Below are 17,456 nucleotides of genomic sequence, written 5' to 3' on the forward strand. Positions count from 1 at the left end.
GAGTGGGTTGCCATTACCTTCTCCAGGGGATGTTCTCGACCCAGAGATCGAACCTGGGTCTCCTGCATTGCAGGCAGATTCTTTACCAACTGAGCTACTAGGGAAGCCCCATATTAACTAATTAGGGCCTCATAAAAATTCTGAGGGATTATCATCTCCATTTTTTTTTTCTAGATGAAGAAACCAAAGCACAGTCAAGTCAGTTTACAGCCATCACCTGGACTTGTGAAGACGGGATCTGAGAGGTTCTGAATAAATCCCTTCTATATAAATGCAGGGCAATGCTGGAGACAGACTGGTAAGGACACAGATCCCACCTCCTTCATCCTCTGTTACGTGCTATGAAAGGGCAAGTTACCTACACCTAAGATTTTGCCATTTATAAAACGAGAATAATGCTGACTGCTTCACAAGATATGGGCTAGTCCTTCTCAAACTTTCTTCTATAAACATCTTCCTAGGGTTTCTATTTTTAAGAAATGAGGTTTTTTTTTCCATGTGAGAATTTCTTTCTGCATCTTACAAGGTTTTTTAAGAGATGTTAAAAAAAAATCCTATGACTTACAGACGATACTGCTTTTAGTATTTTCTGTGTAGTGAGTGCCTAGACAATTTATGTTTTTGTGCTATGCTAACTGCCCAGCAGAGGTCTCAACCAGGCCAGTTAAAACAATAGTAACCTAAAAGCTCTGTACCATGCAACTCTCAAGCAAACTTTAAAGGGACAATTCATCCTTAGTGGTCCAACTACGCTTGGAAAGCAGAGGGTGAATAAAATCACTGCATTTGCATCCAAATACTTGATGAGATCCAGTGTCTCATAATAATATGAAATTCTGACAGCTAAGAGAACTGCCTGAATGTTAAACCTGAGATACAATGTCAGCTTTTAGTTTCAGATCAGTTTCCCCAAATTAATGATCTCAAAGCAATAGCCAAGCTGCTAACTAACACAGTAGGAGATTTGTTTCTTAACAGTATGTGATTTCAAAACAAGTTTATATTAAAACAAACACAAATGTAGTATGGGATGAAAACTTCAATTTTACAAATGTTTTTACACATGTGTTCCCCTATTACATCAATAATTTTGTTTACAAGTAAGTTTCATTTTATCAACAAGAACAAAGCTGGATTCAGGTCTTCTAAAACCTGATTCGGTGATCAGTCCACTCTTCTACTATCTAATATTGAAATAGAAGTTTAGCCATTACCATACGTAACCTTAAGGATTTGTAATTTATTCTAAATTTTGTCCTAAAAAACTGAATTACTTAATACTCTTAACATACTCATAAATAATATAAGTATACATTTCTCTTTAAACAGATCTACTTCAGTAGTAGGTGTGAACAAAATAATTTTCTTCCAAGCAATTGATACTTCATACCTTTTGTCTGATGCTGTGCTGTGCTCAGTTGTGTCCAACTCTCTGCGACCCCACAGACTGTAGCTTCCCAGGCTCCTCTGTCCATGGGATTTTCCCCACAAGAATACTGGAGTGGGTTGCCATTTCCCTCTCCAGGGGATCTTTCCAACCTAGGAATTGAACCCATATCTCCTGCATCTCCTGTTTGGCAGGTGGATTATTTACCACTGGGCCACCTGGGAATATCTATCTTTTGTTTAGTACTTTAAAATAAATATGTAGGCGGTTACTTTAGAAACAATTTTATGTGCAAATAATTTATAATGTGCTACTCATACATCCCATTTTCCAAAAACAATTAGGAATTTTTGAAAAGAAAATCACACCAAAAATTTTAATAGGCACTGAAGTCATGGAAAAATAAAAGTTTATTCTACTAGGAATGTCAACTTATCATTGAGTACTCTCCAAAGTGGAAATTATACAGTTCCATTTCAGGAAAGACTGTTCAACTCACCCTCAACATCCACAAATGACTATCACAACAGTTAAACCACATCAAAACAGTCCAACATAATTAGGCTTCAATATATTGGGCCATTATGTTCTTCTAAGATGCTAATAAACCATAACCAGAAATATTAAAATCAAAAGAAAAGATATTACTTGAGGCTAATTATCATACAGACTGTTACTTCCTTGCTGTATCCAATCCAGAACATTAATAAAGGAAATATTTTACTGCAAAGAAAATTTTATTTCATATATATTACTAGTCATGAATTTGTCATTATTACATAAATGCTGCCCAGTGCCATTAACCAAATGGCACGACGATTTTCTGTCCACAATTCACTTCTATATTTACAAACATAGTTTTCATAATTTATAAAAGTGTATCTCTCAGTGAAGGTTTAACGTTGAGATGCAACCTAGCATCCATAATATTTGCTGTTCTGCAGATATCAATGTAGGACAGAAGTATTTACTCCCCTTTCATCTGAGTGACCTTATGTGGAAAAAAAAAAAAAATCAGTAATTTACAAGTTCTAAGTCTCCAAAGGAGATTTCCAGATGCACTTAAAAGAAATGCTTACAGACAGATGTTTTAAGAAACATCTTCCATGTCCACATCCTCTTGTAATTTCTGTACCATTTTGTCTTCCAGCTGCTTTCCTTTGCCTTGAAAAAAGAAATTAAACTCTCATTGATTTGGTGTGACCTTGTGGAAGTCATATCCACACTTTACAAAGAATCTTGGCTATTTTAAAATAACATTAAATATTCCTAAATAATTTAAGAATAGAAACTAAACTCACACAGGTCTTATGACTTGCCACACACTTGCTCATCTCACCTTCATGACAACCTACATCTTAAAAATGAGAAAACTGAGGTACAGAGACAAGTCAATCAGTGACCCGGTCACTTGGCTAGTAAGTCCAGTAAGACAAAGGGGTTGGATGTAAGCCCTGGCCATCTGGAGCCAGGATCTCTGCTCTCAACTCTGCACTCTCTACCTCAAAAAGGGCCACCTAAAATCTTAGATAACAGTTCCTTTCTATTGTTTTTGGGGTATCAGTCCATATAATCTATATGTGAAACAATGCTCCAGGATTCTTTTTTTTTCTTTCTTTTTTTTGGTACAAAAAAGTCCTAGCTGGGACTTTTGCATAAATCTACCCAATATGTTGTTACAGAATTTGACTTTACTAAGGTTTAGGCATAGCTAAATCCCATCAAAATCTCTCTCCTTCTGATAGATTGTACTTGGTGCCAGGTGAGGAAAAATACTGGTTTCTTAGCATCTCACAGAAGAAATTATGCACACAAACGATTGCCCAAGTGCATGCCTACCTGTAAGTTACAGAAGCACAAGCACGGCTTTAGGGCAAAACTGCAGTTCTCAAACGGAGGTATCACAATCACCTGGAGAGCTACTGAAGCACAGAGGTCCAGATCCAAGGGGCTTGAACCTCAGTGCTTAGTAAGTCTCCCAAGTAATTCCCATACCAAATGAAGTTTAGGAACTATTAATATGAAACATTGTCCTTTTAATCAAAACAGGTATGAGGCAAAATCATCTATTTGATTATGACTCAAATAATTTTGATTAACTTGGAAAGTGTCTTTACAGAAGCTAGGATTTTATGGCGGGAGAAAAGAAACACCATACGCAATAAACCGAATGGAACTCAGAAATGCACTGAATCAATATTTTTAATAAATTACCAAGTCATATCCTAAATGAGAGAGAATACTTACATGAAAAAAAAATCTATCCTCAAAAAGTTGGCTGGTACCCGATTACAGGGACCACAAAAGGTTTCCATTTCTCTACCGAAGGCAGAGAACTCCTGTGTATGCACTACTTACCTGCAAGAGGGGCCCGGATAAGATGGATGTTTTGCTTGACCTCTTTAACGTCCTGAACTTTCTGTAGTTCTTTATTTTTCTTCAACCTAGGATAAAACATATCAAGGCCAAAAGCTCAGTTACTAAAACCTCTTTAAAAGATATTAATTCATAATTTGTAAAAATTATATTTAGTTAACCACACAGATGAGAAATGGGAATACAATCTGTTTCTTGTTCCTTATTAGCTTAATGATTCCTACACTCCCAATTTGTTCATTCACTGTTATTTCTAGTGCCTAGTCAGGAATAAACTGGGTGTTGAATTTGTATTTGCTCAGTGAATAAAGGAATATAACTGCAACAAAGAATTAACAAGCCTTAGAGATCACAGACACAGAATACAAACTTCTAATCGTTAAAGTATCTGTTCTCTATTTGAGGAGAAAGATATTATCTCTGTGTTATCTATTTTTTAAAATCATTCAGTAATTACAAGAAACACATAAGACATTCAACAACAACAAAAAAAGTCAACAGACTAGTTCTAAACCATTTGGGCCCCCTTTTTCTCATAATTAAAAAGGTTTAAAGCCAAAAAGCTGTTGACACATGCTTTTCTATGACAGACGTTTATGATGACTAGATCAAAAGTGATGTCTCTTCTAAAGAAATAGCCAGTTTCAAGCTGGAGCAGGGAAAGTGCAAGATGGTACCAGAAAATCTTATTAGCCACAAAGCAAGAAACACCCAAAGAATGATGAGGAATTGTCAAAATGACACAGAGCCTGCCTGAAGAACTCTCACTGGCCAACCTGGGGTACTTAGAACATCAAAATAAATAATGATAAAGAACTGTAACACACTGAAGACAGTAAGAATTAGTGTACACACACACACACACACACACACGATGTGAATAAATGAATAAAATAATAAATGTGGAACTGGGGAAAAAGAAAAATGCTCTTTCTTGGATAAAAAAGCCAACTAATAAATAGGAAAGGGTGAAATTAGAAAAATCACCACGTGGCAATAGTAACAATAGCAACAGATTCAGGCAGAACACTAATGGATGCTAAAACCAGTAGATACCACTTTGAGGAGTAACAGGTTCTTTGCTGAGTGTGTCTCCTCCAAGATGCACTGATTACAAAGAGGGGAGTAAAACAGTAAAGTCATTTCCTCCATTTCCAGGGGAGAAAGCTAGCAGACACTACTTTAACCAAGTGATAAAAGTTAACATCACCAGTAAGAGGCAACAGGTACCTGCAAGACACATTTCTGTGACAGTTTGGCCAAAGGTGCCTACCCTGAATCTAATCACGAAGAAAACAACAAACACAAAATGAGAAACATCCTGTAAAATAACTAACCTGTACTCTTCAAAAATGTCAATGTTATTTAAGACAAAGGTGAGAAACTGTCTGGATTAAAGAAGCTTGAGGAGACATGACTGCCAAATGCAATGCATGATAACATGATTTTCTGCTGTGATGAAGGACATTACTGGAACAATTGGTAAAATCAAGTAAGGTTTATAGATTAAATAACAATATTTTATCAGTGATAATTTTCTGATTTGATAACTATACTGTGATTATATAAGAGCATGTTCTTATGTTGTATACCTGATACTAAAATAATGTTGTGTGTCAACTATACCTCAATTTTAAAAACCACACAGAAAAAGAACATACTATTTTTAGGACATATACACTGAAGTATACTTAAGAGGAAAAGGCATCATGTCTTCAACTTACTACACACAGAGTTAAACACAAAGTAAACCTGATAAAATGCTAACAGAATATACAGAGTTCTTTATACTATCTTGATAGTTTCTGAAAGTCAGAAGTTATGTGAAAATAAAGATATTTTAAAACATTCATACCTGTTCATTATAAATTTAGCTTGTCGCTTCTGTTTGATCTCTTCAACTCTCTTCATTGCATCAACTGTTTAAAAAAATTCATTAAAGTTAACAAATTTATGTACATTCAAGCTGGGTTGATTATAATCAACAAGAGCTTTAACAATCACCTCTTTATCCTGATTTAGAAACAGACTAAACCAAACAAAAAACTCACTGCAAAAACAATTCCTACTAAAACTGACAAAGGTATGTACTCTCGGTTAACGTCACTTTTGACTCTTTCCCAAGTATCATTTCTTTAATCTTTATTTTGCAAAAGCCTTTACTACTAATAAATTTTCCTTGTACTTGAAACTAGTCCAACACTTTCCAAATTTTATTCTACAGAGAACTTGGATTAATGACATTAATCCCATTCTTAGTTTGTCATCTCTATAAATAAAGAGCCCTTTCCTGGTAATGAAATCTACTTTTTCTTCAAGTACCTGAGCTATGATCTCATTATGAATCACATTATATACCTGAGATATGATCACATTACGAATACTGGTAGAATGAACCTGTCAATTTGCCACATTCTTAACCACTAAAATCCAACAACTGTTTTGGAAAATTTATACAAGACCCTTGGTTATAAGACAGTTGAGTCCAACTATACTCTAGAATCTGTATGAGTACTATACAATGTAGGATAAATCACATATGTAATTTACACTTTCCAGTAGCCACATTTTTTTCAAAAAGTAAATGGGAACAGTTCAAAATTAAATTCCAAGCACATTTTGTTTAACCCAACATATTCAAATTACTGTCATTTCAACATATAATTAATATAAAGAATTATTTACTGAGATTTTATGCTTGTTTTCACACTAAGTGTTCAAAATCCAGCATGTACTTTACATTTACAGCACATCTCAATTCAGACTAGTCACATTTTAATTGCACGGTAGCCCCTGTGACTGGCGGCTACCATACCAAGCAGCACAATTCCCAACCAGATTCTTAAAGTGTAGTCTGTGTATCCGAGTGGGGCAAACAAATGAGGCTCTGTAATAATACCTGAACCAACTACTGTCTAACAAATAACAAAACAGGAGTTCTCAGTAAAATGCACCCAGAGTATGTGCCCTGTTCATCTTCATACACCAGAATCAGTGGTTACTGACTGTAAAGGATACAGTATCTTAGAGAACACACAGTATTTCTCAGGAACAATAAAAACATCATGATACCAGCACAGACGGTCTCAGTAACTGAATATCCACAGATGATTAAACTAAGATATGCACCTCAGTTTCCACATCAAGCTGAATACCCACAAAATAAAAGTAGTTATAGATAAAAATGGTCTGGAGCCGCTATCTTCAAGTAGGAACAAAAAAGAAAACAAAGGCCAAAATGAAATAAGACTCAATGAGGTCCAGAAATGCTTAGAATCTTTCAACAAAGTCCCTGCCAAAAGTGCCTTCAGGAATCAATTTAATAAGCCTGTGAAAAATGTACAGCTCCATGTGGGATCGATGTGTTTGTGCATATTGTGAAATGATCAACACAGTAAGTCTGGTAGAATTCTAAGTCTTAAAGAGACTTCTAGTTAACAAACTACCTCACCTCCACACCAAAGACCAGAAGAGACTAAGGCTGCATAAGCAGGCATGGGGGAAGAAAAAAAGGCAGGGCCAAGGGCCTCACACTATACATATACATGGTAAAATCTTTAAGCTAGATTAAGAAATTAAGTTTTACTACATATGAGAATTTTTTTTTTAATTAAAGCCTCTGCCTAACTTAAATAAGTAAATGGACAGAAAGAGCTAGGTAAGTAGGTATGCAGACAGGTAAGAACTAAACATTACTGCTTGTAATTTAGTAGCCTCTAACTTCATTTTCACTCAGGTCAAACACTTAAATTCTCTTAGAAAATTTGCAATTATCATGCTTACATGCTGTACTTTTGAACTTTATAGAATCACTAAGTTTCATGAAGTATACAATACTTGTATCCCTAATACTTATATCCCTAAATCATCTAAATTGGCAAAGTGTGTTACGTTTTTTTGTATATCTTAACTATGTCACACCTCCACGAAATATTCTACACCTCTATTTTTTTGTTCAGATATCTGACTGCTTTTAGATCTCTATGCAGGCACTTCAAATAACAGCAGATTTAATCATTATGCTACTTTAATAATGGATACATCAATCAATTCTGAAAAGAGTTGGGATAGCTTATAATAAAAAACACAAATACAGCAGAGCCATTGAAATAAGGACAAAACTATAAAAACTAACCAATTAAAAGAATAAATTTAATATTTAAACAATCAGCTGATATTAAAGCTATGGTAATATCCCAAACCAGTGTCTTCTGAAAACTCCTCATATTCCCTTGTGACTTACTGGTTTTATTCCATAGTTCTCGCTGGTATTTGACAGGTTCATTTCTACGTTTTTCAAATTCAAATGAATTATCCTGTAAAAAGAGGAAAAATATGGTTTTAAGAGAGAGAGAAAAGAAGCATGTCTTAAAACTTTTTCTCCTTTTCACAGAAGTTCTAAGTATTTCAAGCTACTATTGTTGCTCAGTTGCTCAGTCATGTCCAACTCTGCGACCCCATGGACTACAGCATGTTTCCCTGTCCTTCACCATCTCCAGGAGTTTGCTCAAATTCATGTCCATTGCGTCGGTGATACCATCCAACCATCTCGTCCTCTGTCGTCCCCTTCTCCTCCTGCCTTCAACCTTTCCCAGGATCAGGGTCTTTTCCAATGAGTCAGTGCTTCACATCAGGTGGCCAAAGTATTGGAGCTTCAGCTTCACCATCAATCCTTCCAATGAATATTCAGGGTTAATTTCCTTTAGGATTGGCTGGCTGGATCTCCTTGCAGTCCAAGGGACTCTCAAGAGCCTTCTCCAACACCACAGTTACAAAGCATCAATTCTTCGGTGCTCAGCCTTCTTTATGATCCAACTCTCACATCCATACATGACTACTAGAAAAACCACAGGCTTTTGACTATACAGACTTTTATCAGCAAAGCAATGTCTCTGCTTTTAAATATGCTGTCTAGGTTGGTCATGGCTATGGAAACATACCAAGATTTTCCCCAAGATGATTCTCAGAGAATATAAGTTTTCAAACTTTTTCTCCATTAAACACAACATAGAAGACAGTCCTAATGAAAAAATTTCTCTACATATTAGCGATTCTCAAACGGATGGGAGGGGAGATATCATCATGAGGATTATAAATAAACTCAAAAGGCTTCCCTAATTTCCTGTTCCTAGCTGAGACTAACAGCCAGAAAACATGTATTAGACTGAACCATTTGAAACTGCCTTTTCCCATAGATCAAGAAGAGTCAAATATTGAGAATTTCATATGGTTCAACAAAAATACCTAGCATGTTCATCTATTTCAATACCTATAAACCTTTGTGTTACAGCACAGAGTTGAAACTACACATCTCAAATAATGTGGTGCTACTCTGCCTGATATAAGCTTCACCCTGAAATTCTTTAGGTCCCCTCCAAATGTAGTCGGTATTTTGACAATTAACAACTTTACTCATCTCAAAACATGCAAAATAATTTTGGGAAAAAAACCAGATATTTCTTGGCTTTCAAATCTATCAGATTCAGACTCAGTTAATGTGAACATTAACTCTGCACTTAGCTATTTCATTTATATACACAAGACTCTGTTCAGATCACAGTAACCTCAGCCATGACAAGGTAACTGGTCACCAGCAACTGAATATGACATAACATTCTTCCTTCACTCATACAGTTGCCACCTGTATTTGAGATGCTACAGTTCTATTCATCCATACTGAAAATTATTTTTGTGACAACAATCATGATCTAGCCTTACAAGTTGTCAAAAAATATTCTTTACATTCACTGAAAAACCTCAGTTGTTAAGAAAGCCAGAAAAGGACTTCATAGCAACTACTTAAGACACTGCCTTTACAGAGTGGAAAGGTGGGGAAAAGTCACGGGTTTGGTGGAAGAGAAAGTACAGCAGGGAAAAGACAGCTGAAAGATCTCCCACCCTCAAAAACAACCTGTGCAAGTTTCTCCTCCTTCCTTTTCAAGGACAGAGAGTGGACAAGCTTTGGTGGGACCTCATACCAACTCAGTAAGAGCAATACTTGTAGGGGCTCATCTCATGAAACTCCCTCACCCCGATTCCTCATTATTCCTCCTTAAACCAATATCATTAACTAAGTTCTCTGCTCTCAGACACAAAGTCCAGCTAAAGAAATCGAAAAACTGATAAACAAGCTTATTACAAACCTCATCTGAGCCCTCACTGCTATTCAAACATCCTCTTATCTCTTAACTTCCTTTCAAAATCCTTAAGTAACAATTTCCAACTTCAATCCATTTAAATAATTCTCCCCTTTGTTACAAGAGCTAAAAATACTTTTTGGAGAATAAGAAAAATCATTTGTACAAACTAGATTAGGAATCTTTTTTTCCTTTTCAGAATTTTACAGATTTATAGTTTTGGGGATCACGTGAGAATGAGATTGCCAAAGCCAAAGTCATTAATCAATCAGTCATTAATCACTCTATGGGAAGCCTTATTAGAGTTAACTGATGTTAATTCTAATTAACATCAATTGTTCCCCATCCAAAAACTAAAATTTTGAAAACTATAAAAACTATAGTGATAGCTAACTGTACTCACCACCGTGAGCTCTTTACCAGCTGCTTTCCGGAACGCTTTAGTCCATCTGACCTTGCGAGGATTGCGCTTCTTTTTGAAGTTTTTATGGCACTTGGATTTACAGAATCTGAACACCTATGTTAAAAAGTGTTAAAACAGAGAAAATACAATATTAAAAACTTTTATGCCACAGGACGTTACCCCACCAGACAAAATATACTATAAAGTCTAAGAAATAACAATGGTTCTCACAACTGCTTCTACTTACAGCACCATTTAGAAACATGAGACATATCACATAAAATGCAAACTGAACTGTTTTTTGACTATCAAACATCATTACAACTAAAGATTGAGGGCCCCCCAAATATGGTTAAAAACTAGCATTTGTATAGAATAACAGTAAAACCTTTACTATGATCTTGAATGAAGGGAACAATTTTAAGTAAAGTCATTTATTTAAATCCGTTTGCAATTCAGAATAATTCTCAAAATTCATTTTGTATATATCTCAATGAGGGGGCAGGGGTAAAGTTTCAAACAACCATTCTGAAATGTCCTTTGGTTCTTTTCACTGTTGCACAAAATAATTTCCCAAAAAAGCAACTAAAACTGGCTATAGATTTGTTTTTCTAAAGAATTTATTCAGAGATCTACTAGGAAGATTCTTCACTACTTTAATTCTACACTTTCATCTCCAAAGATGTGATCCTTTAATAGTGTTTACAATTTAATGATGTTTCAAAGTGCTCCTAAAGTGACTTATTGGATTTATACATCTAAAATGCATCATTTTGTTATTGTGTCTCAGAAAAAGTTACAATTTGTATTACTAGAGGAAATCTGAGAGAAAAAGTATTATAATTGAATCTGTGGACCTTGGCAAAGAAAATTAAATTGAATTATCGTGCTTAGATGTGACCCATTCAAAAAAAGACCAAACTAAGGTACAGACATTTCAAGCTAAGAGACTCAGCAGTAAGGAATTCGCCTGCCAAAGGAGGAGACAGGTTTGATCCCTGGGTCGAGAAAATCCCCTAGAGAAGGAAATAGCAACCTATTCCAATATTCTTGCCTGGGAAATTCCATGGACAGGGAAGCCTGATATGTCCATGCAGTTGCAAAGAGTCACACACAACTTAGCGACTAAAACAACAATAAAGCCTTTGTGTGCATGTGTGTGGGCACATAAATCACAAATCAAAATACTTCTCATTTTATGTACATTGTTCTATGAGGACCTTCAAACAGGTCACTAATCACATTAGGACATAGATTTCTTAGAAATGGTCGATACTAGAGAATTTCCTGGTGGCCCAGTGGTTAGAACTTGGCGTTTCCCTGGGATGGCCCTGTGATGGATCCATAGTCCAAGAACTAAGATCCCACAAGCAGTACGGCAAGGTCAAAAAGAAAAGAAAAGGAAGAAACAAATGGTCAATATCAGATCAATTTAATCGAGGGCCAGACTTACTGGAGAGCCCTCTCTACATTCTTCAATTAATTTCAAACAGCTAGAAAATACGTGAACTACAGTAGTTTTCTGGAATAATTCACTATAAAATCATTATTGGTAATACTTCGTTTGCATATTTCCAACCCAAAGTACTACTACCTTTTTAAGTAAAAGCCGTCCTTGTTTAAGATATACTAGACAACTCCTACACAAGTCCTCATTGAGAAGTTTGAACTTTTCTAGGTCTTCTCAGTTCCAAAGAAAGCCAATGGGAAGATACAGGGAAGCCTACTTAAACTCTGTATCTAACAGACTCACTTGAAAAAGCATGATGAAGCATCTGAAGAGCCTGGAGTCACTGAGATGGGATGGGGATTCCCAAATAAAGAGCAGCTACTATGTGCTGGATGTTGCGGTAGGTGCAAGAAGTACAAGAATAATACAATGCTCTACCCTGAGAAGCTTAGTCCAGTATTGTGATAAAGTCTCACTTTGCAAACAAGAGAAATAAAGATCAGACTAGGATATAAATAATGGGATATGGCTATACACAATAATCAAGTATAAAGTAACGTGTAAATATACATTAAGGAGTGATCAAATCTCTACTGGGGTAGGTGGTGGATGATTCTGTGTGAGACAAAGCTTCATAGGCTCAAATTTCCCTTCTAACCTAGTCCTTGAGCACCATCCTCAGTCTTCAACATGCAAACAAACAATCCATCTGAGCTTCACAGTTCAATACTTTTTTATGACACTAATTCAACAAAGATTTATTAAGCACACCTTAAGAGTGTATATGTTTCCGTTTGCAAACTATGAAAATACAGAGCAGTAATATTTTACCCTGGTGGCTCAGACCGAAAAGAATCTGCCTGCAATGCAGGAAACCCGGGTTCAATCCCTGGGTTGGGAATATCCCTTGGAGAAGGGAATAGCTATCCACTCCAGTATTCGTTCCTGGAAAATCACATGCACAGAGAAGTCTGGTAGGCTACACTGTCCGTGGAATCACAAACAGCCAGACAAGACTAAGCAACTAATATTTTCACTTTTCCAGTATTTTAATTAGTAACACACTAATTCTGGTTTCCCTGGTGGCTCAGCAGTAAAGAATCCTCCTGCAATGCAGGAGATGCAGGTTCAATCCTCTGTCAGGAAGGACCCCTGGAGAAGAAAATGGCAACCTACTCCAGCGTTTTCATCAGGGAAATCCATGGACAGAGGAGCCTGATGGGCTACAGTCCACAGAGTCACAAAACAGTCAGACACAACTTAGTGACTAAACAACAACACCACACTAATTCTACTTTTAAGAAGCTACTTGAGAAGCAGAAGAGGGGAGATGTCTGTGAAAGGTGGTCTCAAAAGCTACAAGCATAAATGGAGAAAAAATAATTAGGAGGCTACAAAAGTGACAAGTGCCTAATCTGGGACTAGGAAGGCAGAAAAAAAACTAAGACACCACTATCCTTTGCAAAGGCAGCATGGATAGAACCTATAGCTAGATACAAACAGCGAGAAGATTCAAAGGTAACTCTCAGTTTCCAGCAGAACTATCTAAGCACATGACTATTAATTCTGAGAGCAAAAAGAGCTGAGGTAATAATAAGAGAGGTAAGCCTCTCTTTCAGGAGGCTCACTGTTAGGTACAAACAGGATTTCTCTGTCAAGTGGAAAATTCAAACTTGGAACTAGGATATAAAGATGTGGGAAATATCAACAAAGGAAAAAATGAGGTGCTTGGTCTTCATTAGTGCTTCTGGGCCTCTACATCTTACTTCCCCCATCGACTGTTCTGGATACACCGGTCTTCCCTAGAGCAAGCAAGCTTCCAGCTAACTCAACACCATTCTTGCTAGCAACACAGACTTCCTCATATACCGGAACTCCCACTGCATCTGCCAGGTCAACACTCAACTTTAGACAGCTCCCACTGGCCTTTCTAATTTCCATATCCAGCTGACAAACACTGGTGGACAAAAATCATAAAATTATGATCACCAGATCATCTACAATGCCATAATGCCTACTGTGAATTACACCCCAACCCGGCGATCATTTCATTCACTGCTATAAATTCTTGGTCATGTTCCTGAGAGGAGGAATTAAGAATCACTTACATACTCTTTCAGGTTTCCAAATACAGCTTTGGTACCTCATTTCAGCAAGACCTCTTACTCCTAATTTAGCAAGGTCAGTATTTTTCATACAGAATACACTTATAAGGTGAAGAAGTACAAACTGTAATTCCTGAGCATGTCAAGATCACCTCTTTGAATACAGATTCCTAGAGCTCTTTCCCTCCCCCCAGACATTCCAATTCTACAGATCTGGTGGGAAGCAGGACTCAGTTTTTTCCACAAGTGCCCAGTGATTCTGAAGCAAATATAAGAGAGCTCAAATTCTGAGAAACAATATTTTTAACAGAGGAATGAGATTCATTCCGTTATGAAAGGCAAATTCATGTATTATTCCTAAAGTCTTTCACAATGAGGCCTTATAATGACAGTGCCCAACTTAAGATGGTTCAGCTTTACAATGGTGCAAAAGTGATACACATTCAGTGGAAATCGTACTTCAAATTTTGATCTTTCCCAGGCTAGCCATGCAGTAAAATTCTCTCTGATGCTGGGCATCTGGCAGCAGACTAAAGCTCCCAGTTCACAGAGTGAACAACTTAATAGTTAGAATCATTCTATTTTTCAATTCCAGCAGAGTATATAATAAATTACATGAGATATTCAACACTTCATTGTAAAAGAGGCTTTGTGTTAGATGATTCTGCCCAACTGTAAGCTAATGTGTTCTGAGCATGTTTAAAGAAGGCTAGGCTATATACAATATTAAGTAGGTTAGGCTTTTGCATCTTCGACTTACAATGGGTTTGCCACAAGCAACTCCGTCAAAAGTCCGGTAAGATCTGTATCTTTCTATCTTCTGTTTTCAGACGTACTTTTTAAACATAGATTTATATTTGTATTTATAGCCCTACCCCAAGCCTCTATCACCATGTGCAATCCGTCACTTCCTTAAACAGAGAAGTAACTGCTCCTCTGTGCCTTTGCTCAAATCGTTCATTTCCCTTTCGCCTAAAATGCTTTCTCCTCTTGCTCTTAAACAAAATGCAAGATCCAGGATAAAAGCACCTCCTTCCTGTGTCTTTTCACACACGTCCTTCTCCAAATCACCTCCAATCATTTCGTAAAACGTAACTCTATTAAGTCATACCCAATATTTCTATCAATTTCTACACACTACGGCTGACCGCAAGTCTTACACATCTGTATAGAGGTGGACCTCAGCAAAGATGCTTGACCCGGCACGCGTTCAGCAAGGTTTACTGAATTGAAGAATGTGGCCCACATACACAGTGGGCCAACAGGCTCCCAGCTTCCCTGTGGGCTCTGGCTGGAATCGCTCCTCAACCTCGTTACTGCCGGCCTCTCCCAGGAGCGGCCTAGTGAACAGCTCTGCTCGGACCGCCTAAAGGAGAAACTCCCCTAGCGGGAGGTGGAGGTCCGAGCCCGTAGTAAAGCCTACCTCACGCGCCGAAATCCCAGGCCAAACCCCACGCCAAACTGGTAGGCGCAGAGTAACCCCGCGCCGAGCGGGCACGGCTTCAGCCCGGCGGGAGCGCAGCTAAAAGCGCCCCACTCCCCGCCTCCTCACCTTGCAATCGTTACGAACGAACATCATGCCATGGCCTGGGTAGATAGGGCCCGAACAGAAATAACACTTTTCAATCCGCATGTTGAACGAGCGTGGGGAAACGCCGGCCGAACATCCAGCTGAAGAGGAAGTGACGTAGCCGCGCCACAGGAAGTGATTCTCTTCCCAGTCCTCCGGAAAAAGCATCCGGAAAAGGCGGTGCTCTTCAGAGCTTCTGGAAAGCGAGCCGAACGTGACCGCGCCTCCCCGCGGCCGCGCCGGGAAAAGCGCTGACGTTTTGGGCAGGCGCAGAAATGCAGTCGGGCTGACAGCTGTCAGTCTGGGCAAGAGCAAGGTTCTGCGCCTTGTGAACTGGCTGTTAGAGCGTCTAGTTTTTCCACCTACCGTATCATATTAAGTCAGCATTTACTCATGTCTTATATATCCTGTCTCTAGTTTGTGCTGTTCCCTGGCGGCTCTCCACACTTGGCTGCTGCTGCTGCTGCTGCTGCTAAGTCGCTTCAGTCGTGTCCGACTCTGTGCGACCCCATGGACTGCAGCCTACCAGGCTCCTCCGTCCATGGGATTTTCCAGGCAAGAGCATTGGAGTGGGGTGCCATTGCCTTCTCCGTCACACTTGGCTAGTCTCTAAGAACTCATTTCTCCACTGCTCAAGCCCTGCCGGATTCCAGTCCCTAGAGGACTTTCCTGGTGTCCACGGCGGGAGCTTGCTGCCGCGCACGGCAACCGAAGCTGCTGAGTCTCAGGCTCGCAGGACTTAACCAGCGGTGTTTTAAAAACTTGTAGTGGTAGTCTTCTCCACCTTTACTCCCTCTCCGCCTTTTAATTAATATATATATTTAATTACTAGACATTAAAAAAAACACCATATGTACAGGAAATTGATGCTTTTGAACTGTGGTTTTGGAGAAGACTCTTGGGAGTCCCTTGGACTGCAAGGAGATCCAACCAGTCCAACCTAAAGGCGATCAGTCCTGGGTGTTCACTGGAAGGACAGATGTTGAAGCTGAAACTCCAATATTTTGGCCACCTGATGCAAAGAGCTGACTCATTTGAAAAGACCCCTATGGTGGGAAAGATTGAGGGCAGGAGGAGAAGGGGACGACAGAGGATGAGCTGGTTGGATGGCATCACCGACTCAATGGACATGGGTTTGGGTGGACTCCGGGAGTTGGTGATGGTCAGGGAGGCCTGGCGTGCTGCGGCTCATGCGGTCGCAGAGTCAGACACGACTAAGCGACTGAACTGAACTGAACTGGAGCCCTAATACTCCCTCTCTCTCGCTCTCTTAATTTCTCTGTACCTTATCTCTCTGTGCTGAATTCTGTGTAATTTCCTCCGGTCTATCTTCAAGTTCACCCATTCTCTTTTCAGACTTGCCATTTAACCTCTAACCATTACATTTTGAATGCCAGTGGCTACATTTTCCATACGTGGAAGTGTTTTTCTAAATTCAAACCAGTCATGTATCTTTAATAAAGTCTTCTTTTCCCAGACATTTCAATTCCTTTTATGTTTATAATTATTTTATGACCTCCATCTGGTAAGCATATTATTTGAAGTTCTTAAGTGCCATATTGCTGGATTTTGGTTCACTGGCCCTTGCTCATGTTTAGGGCTGAAGGTGGTGGGGATGGACCGGGTTTTCATTTTAAATAGTGAGCTCATCGTTAGTAGTGTTTTCTTTAAAAATTCTGTAAATTCTGGGTGGAAATGTTCCCTCTGAAGAGATTCTGTTTGCTTCTCCCAAGTAATCCAGAGGTATTACCAGTCACAAATTATTTTATGTTAGCTTATGTTCATTTTTTGGCTTAAACATTTCCAGGGGAAAAAAAAAAAAACAACAGGAGAGGAGTAATGTAAACTTGAATCTTAAACCTGTGTAAAAACACACTTACGGTTATAAATTTGTAGGGGAAATTAAGACATAGACCAGGCCTCGGCTTTGAGTGTGTTTTGGGTTAGGAGGCTCTCCATTCCAGTGTCCTACCTCCAAGGAATCCAAAGTTTTCTCTCATGATGTCATGTAGCCATTAAAGCTGAACA

The 17,456-nt window shown here is 38.3% G+C and overlaps 1 protein-coding gene across 2 annotated transcripts; it reads right to left on the minus strand.

The window, feature by feature from the left end:
* Positions 1 to 1,788: 1,788 nt before the first annotated feature.
* Positions 1,789 to 15,520, minus strand: RSL24D1 (ribosomal L24 domain containing 1). 2 transcript variants are annotated; one of them, XM_068965828.1, is made up of 7 exons: positions 15,411 to 15,520; positions 10,304 to 10,417; positions 8,007 to 8,079; positions 5,619 to 5,682; positions 3,746 to 3,831; positions 2,467 to 2,551; positions 1,789 to 2,378 (listed from the first exon to the last, which is right to left on the minus strand). In XM_068965828.1, the coding sequence occupies exons 1-6, from the start codon at positions 15,489 to 15,491 to the stop codon at positions 2,478 to 2,480; spliced, it is 492 nt and encodes a 163-aa protein (XP_068821929.1). In that variant the 5' UTR covers positions 15,492 to 15,520; the 3' UTR covers positions 1,789 to 2,378; positions 2,467 to 2,477. The 2 variants fall into 2 exon arrangements, with proteins under 2 accessions (XP_068821929.1, XP_068821928.1); XM_068965827.1 differs by having other exon boundaries at positions 1,789 to 2,551.
* Between the last annotated feature and the right edge of the window lie 1,936 nt (positions 15,521 to 17,456).

This window comes from Capricornis sumatraensis, chromosome 2 (assembly GCF_032405125.1).
Source record: "Capricornis sumatraensis isolate serow.1 chromosome 2, serow.2, whole genome shotgun sequence".
Taxonomy (NCBI): domain Eukaryota; kingdom Metazoa; phylum Chordata; class Mammalia; order Artiodactyla; family Bovidae; genus Capricornis; species Capricornis sumatraensis.